Consider the following 17179-nt stretch of genomic DNA (forward strand, 5'->3'; position numbering starts at 1 on the left):
TTTTATAAAGAAAACACAAAAAACTGAGTTTTGTCTGAGCAATTCTCATCTATTTATTTAAGGCTAGGAAGAACAAATTTGCACTGGACTTGGGGCAGGCTCAGATTGCGTTAGTGCCTTCTTAATTTGCCTGTGCCACCTTGTAATTCTAAAGTTTCAAACACTATGTTAACAAAAATGTACTTGAAAATGCTTGTTCGAGGGAGGAAGTTTGACTTGGAGTGGGTGTTTTTTTTGTGACCATGATCAAGTGGAAGTGAGCCCCAATTGATATCTTGTTTTGTTTACACAAACAATGACAGACTGAATGAAATAAAACAAAATATATATATCTATATATAATACATGGGTTGCCTTTTATTTTTTTCTATCAGATACCCATTGCAATGCCCACAGATCATCTCTGCTTTCACTTCTCTTTAACATGTTTATTTGTTGGTCCATTCTACATGGGGACACAACTGAGTACTAGTGGAGTGACACATCCGACAAGGATAACTGGATGATACTGATAATGAATGAGAGCGTGAAAGGGATAGGAAAAACATTTAGCTATGTATAATTTACTAACGGAGTACAGTTGTTACAGGACAAAATACTGTGAAATCATTAAAAATAACATAAATCTTACATTTTAAATATACTCTTTATCACAGAATTTTAACACTCATTTGCAAAATAAAATTGTCTTGTCTTATGTAGTCTATCATTTTCTAAGCATTAAGAAGAAATGACACTATGATCAAAAAATTACTTTGTACAACTTTCTATTTGAGAACATACACTCTACCTAATCTATCCAGATGTTGTCTCAAGAATGAGTTTACTCTTACAATGTTCTTCAAATAGCTTGCAACAGTGCATCAATATTATACAAAAGAGTGGTGGTCTATGATGCGTCGACAAAACAATAGCTTGAACAGCTTTAAAATCTTCAGTCCCAAACAAAGCAATATTCAGGGATACAGGATACAGTGTCATTTAGAAAGTAACCTACTTTGAATAATTTAACTAGTTGTACAGAGGGATACGTATTAAAATGATTTGAAAAGCAAAATGTATCCTCATACATTATAATAAATGCCATTGATTGAACGCTAAGTCAATATGACTTATAGACATATAGTACTATGCATATAAATAATATAGCATAATTCAATTTTTATTCAGATGTGAATTGTGATGAAATTTCATCACTGTTCATGTTTGCTTCATGTTGGCACAAAAGTATTTGCCCAGGAATTTCTGAGAAACTTTCTGAGGCAATACACGTACAATACAATCAACTGGACTGGATAATTCAGATCTATACAAAGCAGAAAAACAATGAACTCTGGAGGGACTTGAACTTACAATAGTTACTTTTCATGTCTTAATGTGCAGAGATCTTTTTACAGAAGTGATTCAAGTTTTACACTTTAATACTGCCATATTTGAAGGCAGTAGCAACTGCCAATGCTAAAAAACTCGTGGACATGACTCATATCCATAGGACGGTGAAGAATCGCCATGACAATGATAGACTTCTGAGAATGCCTTCAACTGTGATATGACCACCTGCAACCTGAAATTTATAAAATTTGTGAATTAGAAAGCTGTCTGTTAAGTTGTCTGTTAAGTTCATGAAACACATTGAATGGTTTATTAATTCTTACACTGATTCATTGCTTAAGGAAGGGCTGGTAACTTCATCTAAGTCTGCCTGCTCTGGACTTCTCTTTGCACACAAGCTCTGAAAAAATAAAAAATAAAGTCGATGAAGTATAAAAATTCCTCCAATAATCTTCACTTCCAACTTTTTAGTGCAAAGCTATAAGATCCCTACCTGTGCAAAGTTTAAGAAAAACAGTTCTTTCGGTTCCATGCTCTCCATCGCTGGTTGGTGTGTATGCTGGAGAGATTCTTCCACCCTCACAAAAGCCTAGAATAAACAAATATATTAAATTATAATTTTAAAATATCATTTTCTAAGTAACACTGGTGAAGCAAAGAACCAACCTCATAAGCCTGTTGCACAGAGGCAACCCATTGAATTGTATCCAGAGCAGTCCTGTTTGCAGTCCAGGGAAGCTCAGCCAGTTTTTTCGAAATAACAAACTTTGAAAGACATGTAGTTGCTTGGTGGGTCATAAGATGGGACTGGTTGACAGCAGGATCCAATGGACCCAAAAGACTTCCATTGGCAGCATACAAGTTGTTCCACGGTAAAGTGGCAGAAACAATTGCTCTTGCCAGATGAACGCCAATGCGGCCAAAAAGCACAGGCCTGTGGGAATTGAACAAAATCTTTTAATCAAATCAATAATTTAAAATTGTGATGTGTTGGTAGGCAATTTCATACATACAGTGGGTAAGCAGGGTCAAAGAACGGAGCGTTCAGGACACTGGGAGGGACCACAATTTTATTGGCTGTAGGAATGTATTCTACATGGAAACCGGTCACAGCATCAATCCACCTAGAGCAATGTAAATATACAAGAATTAATTTAATACAAGATAAAGACAAATAGTATCAGTCAAATCCTCATTCTACAGCAAACAATTGGTCAAAATTTATGAGGTGGAAATGGAAATACATGTATGATATTTGTTTCCCTGTACCTGTGTTCCTCAGATGGATTATTCAATCTGCGCTCCTGTTCCTCCTGAAGGTATGTAATCCCATACAAAATGTTTTGGAAAAAATCATTCTTCTGCACATTTAGATGCATGTATAAATCTTCTAAGTAGCGATCAGCTGAGAAAGGTTCTGGCAGCCCAACTTGAAGTGACAATGTTGTCAGCTGGAAAAAAAATCATAATAAGGGAAACATTAAAAAAATGTTAATGTAGAAAAAATTTAGATCAAATGGCTACACTACCTTATCCACAACATGGGTGCGCAGTTCATTTGGAGACCAGGACTCCTCAATATTCTTTTGGATTGTGGCTCGGATTTCCTCAAAAATTTCAGTGATCTGCCAAGATAACAAAATAGTTTAGGGATAGGAAAATGTCTCGCACCACAAGTTATCTCACAACATAAGTAATGAAAATTTACCACAGTTTTCACGTTGTCTGAATTGTTACTAGCTCGTTGAGAGAGTGAAGTTAAAGCAAAACCCATAAATTTCTGTAGAGTAGCAGTACACATTTCCCACCGATCGAAGGATTCCTTTATACCTGAAAGCATGTAATAGAAAGACCTTAGAAGATTGAGGTGTCAAACTACTGTAAGATAATTGTAGTAAAAATTCTTACCAGCCATCTCCTTTTGATGTAAACTGAGGATATCTCTAAAGTGTTCTGACAAATAAGGCATGTATGCACTTGCAAGCCTCCACATGAGATAGTTGTTGAGAGCACTAAAACAAAAATCAGAATTCAACATGATTAAGAAATCGGAGTCTGAAAGATCCATGAACTTACTTTTCAAAATCATACAGATCAAACAGAAACGGTTCTCACCCTCTATCTGTTGTGGAAATGATGGAAGAGATCTCACTTAAGTACATTTTAGAAGGAACAAGCAAGGCCATGCTATCGTCTATATTTCCATGAGGGAACTTGGCAAGCAGAATATCATGAAGCGGTATCTGAAAAAATAGGAAATGTCAATGTCGTGAATATGCCTGAACCGTAATTTTTAAATAATAATAAAATATTCATAGCCATACTTACAGATGGAGCTGATACTTTCAATTCTGCGAGGGTAAGGCGATGATAGGAAGCAATCGGATCAGTTTTCAGAGTACTATTCTCCGACAATATTTCTGCAATGCGCCTCTCAAAATAGAACATTTCCTCACTAAATGAAGAGGCATCTGTATTTATAGCTCCAAGAAGTTGAGCAACATCCTTCAAATAACGTTTGTAAGCCAAAACAACCTAGAGAGAGAAAATAATGTAAATATGTTTCTGTCTGTAAATTAAATTTTTTTGATTCATTAATTTAAGGGTATTTTTAACTTACTGGGCTGTTGACAGGGCGATAATAATAGGAGCGATCTGGTAGCCCCAATGCTGACGGTCCAACCTTGATGATGCTCTGGTTGGGCCGTCTCACATCAGTGACAACTGATATACCAAAGAATGGTTCCACTCCATACTTCGAGTGCAGCAGGGTCAGGACACGTTTATAGTCCCATGATAATAAACTGAATTCACGGCGAACATGCCAACCTCCTGTACACCAATTTTGTATTATTGCATTGCTTAAATTTTTTTAAGTGCAAAAGTCACTAATCACACTGCCTTACCCAGTTCACTTATAATCTTCATTAGAGGTCTTTCTCTGTCAGCTTCAACATTGTCCAAGGCCATACAAGATTCGTAAAAGTACTTCAACTTCCAGGGTACGGACTTAAAGTTGGTAGGATGATTTAGTACAGATATTAGACGTCGAGCTTTGTCTCTACCTGCAAACCAGGATTTAAAACAGAAAACATAAAGGTCATTTATTAGTCCTTTTTATTTTTATTTTCTCAAGAAACTTTAGAAATCTTATCAGATGTCACTTGAGTACATCCGCGGTTGGCGCATCCTCCTATCCATTGGCCTAGATTACAGAGCGTGACGCTAGTGCAAAACGAATCTCGTCGCTAAGGCGCAGCAGACAGACTCCCGGTGGACGGCCTCTCTCTCTCACACACACAGTCATGGGTCGAGTAGTCCCGTGTAGGCCCGAGAGAGACAGAGAGACGGCCACGACTCTCGGAATGAGTCTGCTGGCCTGGTCCTCACTGGTCCTCACCCTGGGCCCTCTGCTGCTCCTGCTCGTCCCAGCGGCCCGCCGAGGCCGGCAGCGGCGTGCTGTCCAGCCAGCCGCCACACGAGAAGTTCCAGAAGTCGGTGCAGCGGTCCATGGTGGGGTTCATGCGGGGCAGCATCTGCAACAAGAAGCACGTCGCCGTTGAGTCGGGCGGGGCGGGGCGGGGCGGGGCGGGGCGGGGCGGGGCGGGGCGCGGCATCGGCAGCGACAGAGAGGCGTTGGAGCAGAAAACGGCCGATTTATTATTATCGAGTGCGCTGTGCGCTGGCATGCTGGCCGCGAATCCGCGCAACGCACAACGCGCACGCATCGGGATCGGGCGGGGCTGGCGAGCCGCGAGAGTCGCGAGGCCACCCAGTGGCGCGGCCGGCGCGGCCAGCTGGCCCGCGCTCCGCCTGCAGTGTGGCGCAGTGTGGTGCAGTGCAGCGAGCAGCCGAGAAGGGAAGTCCCAGGCGCGGCGCCATGGCGGCGCGGGGAGAGGCGACCAGGCGACGCGATGAGATCACACGCAGCGCGGCAGCAGCCCGGCCAGCAGACTGATTCCGACTCGGATTCCGAGAGTCGCTTTCGTAGCTCTGTCCCTCTCGTACTCGTGGGGCGTCCCGATTAGGTGCGAGAGAGACAGCGGTGAAGACGACTCTCGGCATCGGTCTACAGCTGCAGCGGCACTGCTACCACACCACCGCACCACGGCGGCCGCGCCCTGTACACGCGGCCAAGCACGCCGCCTTCTTCCGAGGCTCCAGAGCTGGCGGTGCTCGAGTCGAGCCGCTCACGTGACGCAATCGGGTGCCCCGGGACGATGAGGACGAGGGCGAGGCGCGACTGCGCGACGGTCCACCCACAGGCCTTCCTTCGCGACCCTATGGAGCGGAACAGACACTGCGGAAGGGTGTTGCTGTGTAGCGCGGCAGCAGCGGGGCGCTGGGCGCGGCCCCGACTCGGGCCCCGACTCGGGCCCCGACGGCGGCATCCTGAGTGGGGCCACGCAGGGCCGAAGCCCGTCAAGTCGTGTCGAGAGAAACAAAGTGGCGCGGGCCGCAGAAGTCGCTGGTACTCGAACCCGCGCGACAACAGTGGCGTTGGTACACTGTTGCATGTGCGAGGAGAGTTGTAAAGAAGCGGCCGACTGGCCTCGACCTTCAGCCTTGACGACCTTGACCATCCGCGCGCCGCCGGTCCGCCAGCCGTTCGGACGCGTTGGACGCATCGCTGCAGCTGCAGTGAGCAGTGCGGAGGCGTACCAGGCGTACCCCCTCTCCCCTCCCCCTCTTTGCCCGGCTTCCGGTAATCAGCCGCAACGCCGGCAGGTAGGCAACACAGGCCTGCTCAGCATCACACTACGATCACACCAGCCGAGCGCGGAGCGGCGGAGCACAGCCAGACCATTGATCCAGCATCCCGCACCCGGCTTGGACAAAGTCTAGGACAAAGCAGCGCTTGTCTGGCAGGGGCACCGTCTGGCCGCGGCCGCCCTGCTGCAGCAGCAGTAATGCCTCTCGAACTATACACCGCGCTGAAGGGGTGACGGGGTGACGGCGCGCTAGAGGTACTTGGCTTCGAGGGGGAGCTGCTGGCCACAGCACTCGGAACCCGTTCCCTTGGCTAATCTCCACCACACATCTGCAGTGCTTCGTCGCCCTCTCTCTCGCCCCGATGGAGCGCCCCGTGAGTGCGAGAGAGACAGAGCGACGAGGACTCTGTTCGGCGGCCGCAAGGAAGAAAGTCCTCGGTCCTCGCGACGCGACGCACTGCTCCCAGCTCCCCTCCGCGGGGGACGACGGAGGGCAGGGCGGCACGCCGCGGCACGCCATCGCGCTCTCGCTCTCGAGACGTCCTGCTTCGGGAACCACGCCACTTCCTCATCAGGAAGAACGAACAGGATGCACTAGCCGCCTGCCTAGCCTAGCCTAGCCGCCCCGACTCGACTCGACCCACCCCGACGACGAGCTGGACCAGCCGGAGCCTTGGCGGCCCGGTTGGGGCGTCCGTCATGTGTGATGCCACCACGACCACGGAGACGCCGCGGATGTGGGGCGCGGGGAGTGAGAGAGACGGACGGAGGACGATGGACGCGAGGCGTGAACAAACATGCTCGTCCGGCTGGGCTGTGCAGGCTGGGCAGGCTGCGGCGTGTACAGTGTACGTAAACAGGCGCGAACTGCACGCCGAGATGGCCGATGGGTGCGGGACGCGCCCGCTAAACCGCGCTAAACCCGTCCCGTCCGACGTGTGTGTCCGCAGTCCGCCCCGCCGCCGCGTCCATCGGCACGTCCGCGTCAGTGACGCGTCGCTGATGGGCCCAAAGAGTCCGCGGCCTCCGCGTTACTTCCCCTCCAATGACTGCGAGGGGTGCGAGCCGTGCGGTGCCGGCGGGGCCGCGCTGACGCACTCATGCGAGTGGGGCCGCAGGGCGGGGCGGCGATCATCGTCCAAGTCGTCGAACCGTGTGCGCCTGGCCCGCCTGGCCGCGCCGCGGAGCACGCGGAGCACGGCGACGACGCCCCCCGCGCCGTTCCTTGCTTCTCACGGCTGGCGCGCCGTCTCCGGTCGCGCTGCCCTGCCCGCCTGCTCGTCTTCTGCGTCTCTGCATCGGATCCGCTGGACCCTGCCGCGCGAAAACGCCGTGTTTGTGAAACCTCGTGAAACGCCATCCCCCTGAGGCCCGGCAGCACACCACAAAAGCACAGCTCCCTCCGGCGTAGACGATGTCCTTCTTGTTCTTCTTGCTCTCTGTGCATGCATGCATGCATGCATGCTGCAGCAGGCCGCCAAGTACACAAAGCAGTGCCACCGATGATGCTGCGCGCACCCATCCGAAGCCCCCCCCCCTTTCCCCCTTCTGCTCCTCCCTTGTGATTGCCCCGCTTTTCTTTTGAACGATCCCATATTCACATGTGTAGCGCCCTCCCCCTTTTCCCCCTTTTCGACTCGGAGACGTCTTCCACAGCTGGGTCCAGCTGTTGGCTGCTCCCTCCGTCTCCCTCGTCGAGCCTTCGTCGGCGCCGTGGCCAGGCCGTGGCTGCCGTGGCCGTGGAGGCGAGGCGTCCACTCTGGTGGCCTAATTCCCGATTCCCCATGCCATTCCCCCATTCCCAATCCCTGCGGGGCGATTCACGACCGGGAGGCCTAAATAAATCACAAAGGCCTCTGTCTGTCTCCGTCGCTCCGCGCCACTGCAAGCGCAGCAAGCGCAGCACGGCAGCGCGCTGAGCCAGATTCCTCCTCAAAGCGGCGAAGCCCTTCCCATCCACGCATCGCGGCGCCGCCATCGTCGCGGCGTCGCGGCCGCGGAGGGGCATGTGTGAATCGACACAACGGCGACACAGCGGGGCTGTGCTGTATCGAGTGACGCGCCGCGCAGCCGCGCCCGGCCGAGCCTTGGCGCCTTGGCCCCGGGGGGAGAGCCACCCGACGCCGCGGGTCCGCCGCGGAGAGCATTCCGAAGCAGCAGCACAGAAGGGTGCCCTGGAAAACGACACCGGAACTAACCTAACCTGAGAGTGCGCGGGCTTTCCTCCTGGCGGGCTTCACTGGGACAACAGTGCAGTGACTGGCCTTGGCCGTCGAACGCGAGGACGGCCAGCAGACTGATTCGGAGTGCGTCGCTCGGTCCCTCTCGCACCCATGGCGGCGTCCCGCATAGGTGCGAGAGAGACAGAGCGACGCAAACGACCCTCGGAATCAGTCTGCAGGACCAGGCAGGACGCCAGGACTTCCGGCGATAACGGAAACGCATGGCAGTCGCGAGGTCGCAGGCAGGCCGCCGCAGGGAGTCCTGCGAGTCCACGAGGACGTCGTGGCCCTCGTCGTGGCCGCGGTGGAAAGCATTCCGCGGCGTGCTCCACGAAAATAACCGCGGACCGCACCGCCACGCCGCCGTCGCCACCCACACCGCGCCCATCCCTTTGATCCAGCCAGCCTTCTGGATCACTAGCTCCAGCGGGGATTGTCCAGGTGGCTGGACACGGCGAGCAAGGGCTTCCACGCGGGTGGGCGCTGGCTAAACATAGACACCGCGGTCGAATCCACGAGTAGTACAGCGCCGAGGACTTCGCGGTGTCGAAGGGGCTGTCCGAGGCGGTGGCGTAACCGGTAAGGCGCGCACGCACCCCGGGGCCGTACCGTCAGGCGTATGCACCGGGTGCTTGCGCAACGAGCAGGTGACGCCGCACAGCTGTACACGTGCGTCGTGCATCCCCCAGACCGCTAGGCTGGGCAGGCAGTCCAGCCCTGGCAGCGCACGCCGCGTCCGTGTCGTCCGTGTCCCGGGCGTCACCGAAGCCGTAGGCCGATCGCCGTGCGCCGTGCGTGCGTTCCCGCAGCGGGTTGACTCCGAACGTCGCCTTGTCGCTCTTTCACCCCTACGGAACGCAACGCCCCACGGCCCCACGCGTGCGAGAGAGAGGAGAGGGCACTGTTCGGAATCAGCCTGCAGATATAGGCCCCTGCCAGCCGGCCGGACCGGCCCGGTGGGTCGGCCTGCCATGTGCCGCGTCAGCGCGGTGCAAGTAGGGCGCTGGCGGCGGTTCGCGGCGGTCAGTGCACCAGCACGAGGACGCCAGTACGCCGGGGAGCTGCAGCAGGAGGTTTCCGTGCAGCGTGGCTGCGGCCAGGGTTCAATCTAGGGGGTCCATCATTGGCGGCGCTGATCCCGGCCGGCAGAGCCAACCGCACCTCGCCGCCGACCCGCCGACCCGCCGACCGCAAGGCAAGCTTCAAGGCGCCGCCACCGTTCCAGGGCGGCGGCGGCGCACAGTGGGCCAGAAGACCCCGATGTCGTGGCGGCGCCGCCGCCGCCACCGGGCGCTCTCTCGCACCTCCATGGCAGAGACAGAGAAAGAGCCGGCAGCCAGTCGCCACCTGACAGCGGCGTGCGCGCACTCGGTGAGCACGCGCGTGCGTGGGCACGTTCGTAAAAGGAGCGGCGGCGTTTCGAATTTCTAATCATACCGTCCCGTCGATCATCGAAAGTGCGCGCGCAAACTGCAGCAATGCAAATCGCAGAACATTGCGATCACGACGCGATTTCAGTCCCGCTGCAAGACGACACCACGATTTGGTGAGCGAAGCCAAAACACATTTGTCGGGGGAGGCTGGCTATAGCCATCGGATAAAGTCCGAGTCCCGCTGGATTGGTCACGAGGACGCGGTGAATCGGTGAACCGCCTCATTTATCACGCGGGGCTCCATTTGTAACTGTTCTCCTTTCCGAACTGTACAGTCACCGGCAGTGCGAGCGCGAGGGGCGAGGAGCCCTGCAGGACTGCGGGGCAGGGCGTCGGCCCCCGGCTGCCCTGCCCTGCCCTGCCCTGCCCTGCCCTGCAGGCCCGGCCCGGGCCGTATGGAGGTACACGGGCCGACGCCGATGCGGGTCGAGTCGCGCTGGTCGCGCTGGTCGCCACGCCGACGCCGCGACGCCGCGACGCCGCGACGTGCCTTCCTCCGCTCCGGGTCACGACGCACGCGTCACGCGTCACGACGCCCCGTCACGCCGCGCGTCCGTCACTTCGTCACGCAGCGCACGTGGCGCGGAATAACTTTTATCAGTGCAGGGAGCGCGCGTCCTACGAACCGCCAAGCCAAAACGCCTCCGATTTGTGCCTCTACTTGTCGTTCTTCCGAGTGTCGCGGAGTGCGAGTCCGTCCGAAGTGGCGTCCACGGCCACGGCGCGACCCGAATGCCCGAAAGCGAGCCAGAGCGTCACATTATTCACCTTCACTTCACCTGCCGCGCTGCCTGGCCATGCCTGGCTGGACCTCGCGCGCCATCAACATATTCAATGAGACCCCACCCCCCGCCCCGCCCCCCGCCCCGGGCTGGCCGAAGTGGCAGACTGGTTGGGCAGCCACGGCGTATTTGGCGGTCCGAGAGTCCGAGAGGAGAAACTTGAACGCAGGACGGCCGACGGCGCCGACGGCCAGCCTCCCCAGCCGGGGCCGCCGTCCGCCGGGCGCGTCCCCGCCGCTTGCCGAGCCTCTTTGATCCAGGGAATGCCATCTTGACAACAATCACAGATCGAATCTACGAGGAAGATTTATTTACAGCTCAGGAGTTGGCAACTGCATGTAAAATACGCAGTGGAAATTGTCGTGTTGGCACACCTCCGGACCGCCGTGGCCCGCCTCGATCCGGCATCCGAACAACCGCAGCGATTTCCACCTCGTCGCCCGCCCCGCCCCGCCCCGCCCTTTGGCCACATTGTCATTCCTGCACAGAGTATAAATTGGAAGGCGGGAAAAGGGAAAAGGGGGAGGGGGTAAACGTGAGGCGATGAAACAATGAAGACGCTCGGGGCGGCGTTGCCAGACCAAAACGCGCGCCCGGCCCTGGCCGCCCTGGCCGCCCTGGCCCGGCCCGGCGGGGCCCGCGGGTACCCGGGTGGTACCGGTACCGGGTACGCCTTGCCGGGTACCGAGGGAACATTCCTGCAGGAAGCACGCGGCAGCGCCCTGCGAACCAAGGGACCGAGGGCCGGCAGTTTGCACACTGTCTCGACTTGCACCGCGCCCATTGATGCTGACACTGCAGACTGAGCGCTGTCTCCATCTCACTCACGGGGCGTCCCGGAGACGTATGTGCGAGGGAGACGGAGAGCCGTGTCTGCAATGCGCACCCTGTGCTGAATGCAGAATGCGGCAGAATGCAATGCAACCACCTGGCACGCCAGCGTCGCCAGCGCGCTTCGAAGGACTGCCGGCCGGGGGGTCCTGGCAGGCGTAGCGGGTTGGCGGGCGGGCGGGGCGGGGCGGGGCGGGCGGGGCGGGCAGGGCAGGGAGGCGCTTGGCAAACGGCGTGGCCGCGCCGCCATCGTCACGACGGCGGAAAAAATGTTGTAGTTACTCTGGTTGTGTGTTGTGTGCTCAGCGACGCCTCGCCAGGCCGTGCCATGACTGGCAGAACGCCCGTCCCGTCCGCAGGGGGGAAGCTTTGTGCTGGAGGCACGCTGGAGGCGAGGAAGTGATGCTGCGAGCCGGCTGGACCATTCCAGGAGACCCCGAGTGAGCCGGCTGGAACTGCTGGAACGAGAGGCGTGGTGCGGTGTCCGTCCCCCCTCCCCTCCCCCGATACGACTGGAATCTCCACGGGACGACGCCAGCCCCCAGCGCCGGCCATGCCCAACCCATCTCGCGTTGTGGCGGGCTGGCCGGGCGGGAAGCCGCGGGGAAACATCGCAAACAGTGGCGAGCCAAGATCATGGAGTGTTATTGTGATTATGGCCGATTATGGCACCCCGCGGGGCGCGACCGCCCGGCGCCACCCCGCCGCCTCGGACAGGACGCCTAGGGTCCTTGCAGTGCACACTGAACCGCGCGAAGCACTCGCCAACGTCAGCAAGGGCTGTGCATTCTAGTTCTAGTGCGTGCAGCGTGCAATGAGGCCCCGCGTCCCACGAGGGCTGGGGTGGCTGAGGTGTGGCAGAGGCCGTCACATAAATTAGCGCGGCAGCGCAGCAGGGACGGCGTCGATCTCTATCTTTATCACTCTCTTTCCTTCCGTGAGGCCGAGAGCGTCTCGGCCGTTACGTCCAGCGAGTCCGGTGCACCCAGTGCGCGCCGCCGCCACCCAGCAGGTCCAGCGGGCGGTCCTCCTCACTCCGGAACGGCGGAACGGCGGTCCGGAGCAGCACAGTGCCGCCAACAAAACGCGCCACGCGGAACGCAATCGGAAAAAGAAGACAAATAGATAAAGCTTGTCAAAGCTGTCGATTTATTCGTCCGGTTTTACGCGGCTGAGGCTGAGCCTCCCTCCAAAAAGGAGCCGGTCATCGGCAGGAGAGCAGGCAACAGCGCCAACGGCAAAAGGCCCGAACGGCGGCACGCATCTTGTCAGCAGCACCCCGCCCCGCCCCGCCCCGCCCGGTCCGGCCACGCCCTCCCACTCGCAAGCGTCTCGCAAGCAGGTTGAATCGTTGAATGCAGAGACAGAAACGACGCTCGCGCCCCGCTGTGCTTCTCATGCCTGCCGCGCTTTTGGGTGGGACGGTACCGTACACACAAACCACACAAACCAGCCGGCCGGCCGCACCGGGGGCACCCGCTGCACCCACTGCTCTTCCTGGACAAGGCGGGGAGTCCTTCCCGGGACGCAGGCTGGGGCTGCTGGTCTGGGGCCAACGGATGAATAGGAAGGGGAACAACACGCACGCACACACACGCGCACTCACGTCGTCACACATGTGACAAAAACATCGCAGGGGGAGGCTGGGCTGGGCGGACCAGCCAAAGCAGGGTTGTCGGTTGTCGGCGTGCGTGGGAAATGTTGCTGGTTCGCCAAATTTTTGGCGGGAAACGGCAGAAAACAGCGGAAACAGCGACGCGGACGGGAAATGGAAAGGCGTCGCGTCGCGGCCGCTCGGGTCGTAAAGCACTGAGCGGCACCGGCAATACCGCCAATGTCGCGCTGCATTGCTCGGCATTGCTGCAGGCTGTCGCTGTCTCTCTCGCTCTTATGGAGAACGGCCCCACGAGTGAGAGAGACGAGCGAAGAGAGCGCGACAAGCAGGTGGCTGCAGTGGACATCCAATGCCTGGCTGACCGACGACCTCCTCAGCTGCTGGCTGCTTGCGCAGCGTGCTCTACGCTGCCTTGCTGCCCACGAACAAGAGCGCAAAATAAAACAAAAACAAAAATCACCGGACGATGCTTATCCATGCGCCCATACATTTGGATCGGGCAGACTATATGCCCCTCATCCGGCGTTTACTGCGCCACAGCACAAAACAACAAAACGAAAAGGACCGAAAAAGCTAGATCCCTGCGAGTCTGCGAGGCAGCTAACTTCTATCTCTGCATCTCCATTCTCCTGCCACCCACCAGTGACTCTCTCCGGCCGCCACGTCACGTCCAGGCAGTCCAGGGTGACGACACGGCAGGCCGGGCAGGGGGTTATGTCCAAACACCCCTACCCGAGGACGACACTAGGCGGGGACGCACGGAGGCACTAACGAGACACGTAAAGATTATCGTCTGGCCATGGCGTGCCGTGGCGTGCCACTGCCTTATCGGCCCAGACCGATTCTGAGAGTCGTTCCGTCGCTGTGTCTCTCTCGCACCCATACGGGCCACCCCGTGAGTGCGAGAGCGACGAGAACGACTCCTCGGAATCAGGTCCCCAAAGTGGCGGGTCGCCGACCCATCTGCCTATTATTCCACCTGCCGTAATGACACATTTACAGTGCCCTGTCCGGTCCTCACTCCGACAATTGGACCGCGGCAGTCAGCAGTCAACGACAGTCAACGGGCCGGCGACATCTTTATGAAGCAGCCCGGTAATCTGACAATCAGACAAGTGGCGTGCGGTGAGCATGGTCAGCTCGGCTCAACACGCCGCCCGCCTCGATTGCACTGGATTGCACCCTGCCGGAAGAACCGAGGTCCGGAGGAGCGTTTGACCAGGGTTCCAGGAAAAGGCGCAAAGCCGCGGGAAGTGACATTGTCCTGCTGAAATGCGTGCTACCCGCGGCGACCGAGAGGTGATCGGATCGAATGCTAGCGCTAGCCGCAGAGGCTTCCCGGGCGTTTCGGCGTGGAGTTTCGAGTGTGAGGCTCCCTTGTGAGGCCCCTCCTCGCCGGCCCCTTGCGTCCTTGGGAGCGTTACGGGGCATTTCGGGGGGGCGGGGCAGCCAATGGGCAGCCAGGCCGTCAAGCCATCAGGCCGTCAGGGCCGGGAGGCAAGGAAGAGGCCCAGCAAGGGCCAGGCCGCGTCGAGTACGAGCTTCGAGCGCATTCTTGCCCTGTGGTAGTGGTACTGCCCTGAACCACCCACTACCCACCCGCAGCCCGGCTCGGCGGCGTCGGCGTGGTGAACCTCACCTCACCTCACCTCGGCCCGTCTGCCGGCCGGCCGGTCCGGTCCGTCCGTCCGTCCGCCCATCGGCCGGGCTGGAGCGGCCGGAGGCGGCCGGCCGGCCGGAGCCAGTGGAGCGCGAGCCCAGCCGCGCAGGAAGGCGAGAACGAGGAGCCGGGGGGGGGGGGGGGGGGGGGGGGGCGGAAGGGGAGGGCGCACGCGGAGGGAATGAGGCTCCCAACGCAAAACGAACGCGCCGGAAAGGTGGGTGCGGGTGAGGGGCCTAGCACTCCGGTCAAGTGCTTCCTCCCGCAGCACAAGCACAGCATTTCCCAGGAGCTTAGTCCGCGCTCCGCGGCTCCGCGGTTCCAGGAGGCGTCGTCACCGCGGCCATGAGTAATCCGGCCGCGAGTCACCTCGCGCTATGACAGCCGGCTGGAGTCGCCGAACGCAACAAAGGGGCTCCGCGGCTCCGCGATGGAGATCTCCCCGCGGACGGGGCGGACACACGCGCCACGGCATTGTTTGGGCGCGCCGGCATCGGCGTCGCCGTGGCGTCGCCGTGGCATGCAGAGCACGGCGCAGGCCGCTCCCCGACGAAGACGTGCTGCTTGCTGTTACCACACTGTTACCTGCGCCGAAGACATGAGGCAGGGCGTGCTGGTGCAGGCGGGGTACTGCAGGCGGTGCGGGATGCGCGGCCAGGCCACGGCCAGCGACAGGGTGATGACGGCGAGCAGCAGCAGCAGCATGACGGCCGCCATGGCCCACAGCAGGCCTTGCCGCGACAGCCCCGTCCGCGTGCGCAGGTGCTCCTCCAGCTCCCGGCGCCGCATCTGCAGCCTGTCGATGGTGCCGGACTTGGCGAGGCCCGGCTTCTTGGGGCCGCCGTTGGCGCCGTTCACCACGGTGGCGGCGACGTCGCCCTCCTCGGCGGCCAGCAGCTTCTCCTTGTGGGGGTCCGAGGCCGGCAGCGGGTCGGCGTCGGCGCGCTCCGCGTCCGCGCTGCTGCTGTGGTTGTTGGCGGTCAGGGGCTGGCGCTCCGCGTTGGCGTTGCTGTCCGCCGTACCGGCTTTGCCCACTTTGCCGGGGGGCTCCATGTTGAGCGCCGTCGTGTCCCCGTTGGCCTTCTTCTTCTTCTTCTCGTTCGCCATGTTCACTGCACTGGCATGCTAGCACTCACTCACTACGCGGTACACGCACACGCGCACAAACACACACGCACTCGCGCACGCACTGCACTGAACTGGACCCTAAAGCACTGCACCCACGGCCACGGCGCGCCGCGCACCGCTCAGGTAGACGGAGGTGAAGAAGACCCAAGAGACGCCGAGCCGAGCGGCGAGCCAAGGTGCCAAGCCGAGGCGGCCGGGGAGCCGGGTCGAGGACCGGCCGAGGACTCTCGGGCAGGTAAGGCCGCTAGGCTGCGCGCCGCGCTACGCCAGGCCACGCCGCGCAGCACCGCGCTCCAGCGACGCCACTGGAGTCACTCCAGCCGGCTGCAGGAACTCCAGGAGCTCCAGGCAGAGCGTCGAGTCGGTGGCGGCCGGGATGGGACGGTGGGACGTCCCTGCGAGTCCTGCTGTCCTTGGGGTCTGCCCTGCAGGGCCACCCTCGGCGGGACTTCCCTGTGCGGCAACCCAACGACTGCCCCCAGTCACTCCCAGACACTGCCAGGGCGCAAGGGATGTCCCCCGGAGTCCGCCAAACCAGCCTTGCGCGAAGGCGTCGCGATCGGCGTCCACCACTGCCGCACTCCCACAGCACACTCGACCCAACTCGGCTTCGGTTCGGCTCGGGACGCGGACGCGGCAGAGTGCGGGGCGCAACTGGTGGCGGTGGCGGTGGTGTGGTGGGCCGTGCGGGCCGGGCCGCCGCGGCGGGCAGGGGCGTAGCGTGGCTGGGCCGCCGTGCCGACCCTACACAGTCGTCGTGAAGCCCGCCGTCGCCGTGGTGGTTCTGGTGCTGGTGGTGCGCCGAGGCGTGGCGGGGCGTAGCGTCCGTCCACCAAGGGGGCCGCGTCGGCGGGGTACCAGCAGGGTACCACCGCAGGGGACTCAACATGTTCATCATTGGCTGAGCGCGTCTTCGGCGCTTCGGCCGCCGCTCGGGCGGCGCTCGGCTTGGTTCGGCTCCGCCGGTGGTTGCGGCGCGGGCCGCGGGAGCGCGCCACCAAGCAGGCCCGGCCTCTGGGCCGCGTTGGCGGGAAACCGGCGCGGCTGCGAACGCACGAGCGCGGCTGGCGGAGGCAGGGAAGTCCCAGTCCCACGACGCGGCTTCGAGCAACAACAACCGATGGGCCTTTCGGTCGGCGTTCGCGCAGCTGCCGTCTTGAGGACGTCAAGCTGCTTGCATCAGCAATGGCGCGACAGTCGCAGTTCTACCCGGACGAACGTTAAGATTTGACGTTGACCTGCGGTGCCACATTGGCGCGCTGCTGGCAGTTTGGCGGCGGCTGCAGGCTCGGCTGCAGGCTGCACCGCTGCACCGCAGATTGGCGCGCCGTATCAGGGCGGCACTGTACCACTGTACGCCGTGCTGTCACGCTTATCGCCGAGGGCTTGCTGCCTGCTGCGCTGGTGCTGCCCTCTGGGCGGCCCGGCGGCCTGCTCGTATCGAATTCCTGACGAATCATCGAC

General features: G+C 58.7%; 1 protein-coding gene across 1 annotated transcript; it reads right to left on the bottom strand.

Moving 5' to 3' along the window:
- Positions 1 to 331: 331 nt before the first annotated feature.
- LOC117646426 (endothelin-converting enzyme 1-like) lies at positions 332 to 16374 on the bottom strand. Its single transcript, XM_034387345.1, has 15 exons — positions 15173 to 16374; positions 4733 to 4868; positions 4239 to 4397; positions 3953 to 4164; positions 3661 to 3867; positions 3448 to 3575; positions 3241 to 3344; positions 3041 to 3162; positions 2862 to 2957; positions 2602 to 2783; positions 2346 to 2456; positions 1999 to 2266; positions 1826 to 1921; positions 1656 to 1732; positions 332 to 1564 (listed from the first exon to the last, which is right to left on the bottom strand). Exons 1-15 carry the CDS (start codon positions 15692 to 15694, stop codon positions 1459 to 1461), a joined length of 2526 nt encoding a protein of 841 aa, XP_034243236.1. The 5' UTR covers positions 15695 to 16374; the 3' UTR covers positions 332 to 1458.
- Between the last annotated feature and the right edge of the window lie 805 nt (positions 16375 to 17179).

Source organism: Thrips palmi, unplaced genomic scaffold (genome assembly GCF_012932325.1).
Source record: "Thrips palmi isolate BJ-2018 unplaced genomic scaffold, TpBJ-2018v1 HiC_scaffold_19, whole genome shotgun sequence".
In the NCBI taxonomy this organism is placed as follows: domain Eukaryota; kingdom Metazoa; phylum Arthropoda; class Insecta; order Thysanoptera; family Thripidae; genus Thrips; species Thrips palmi.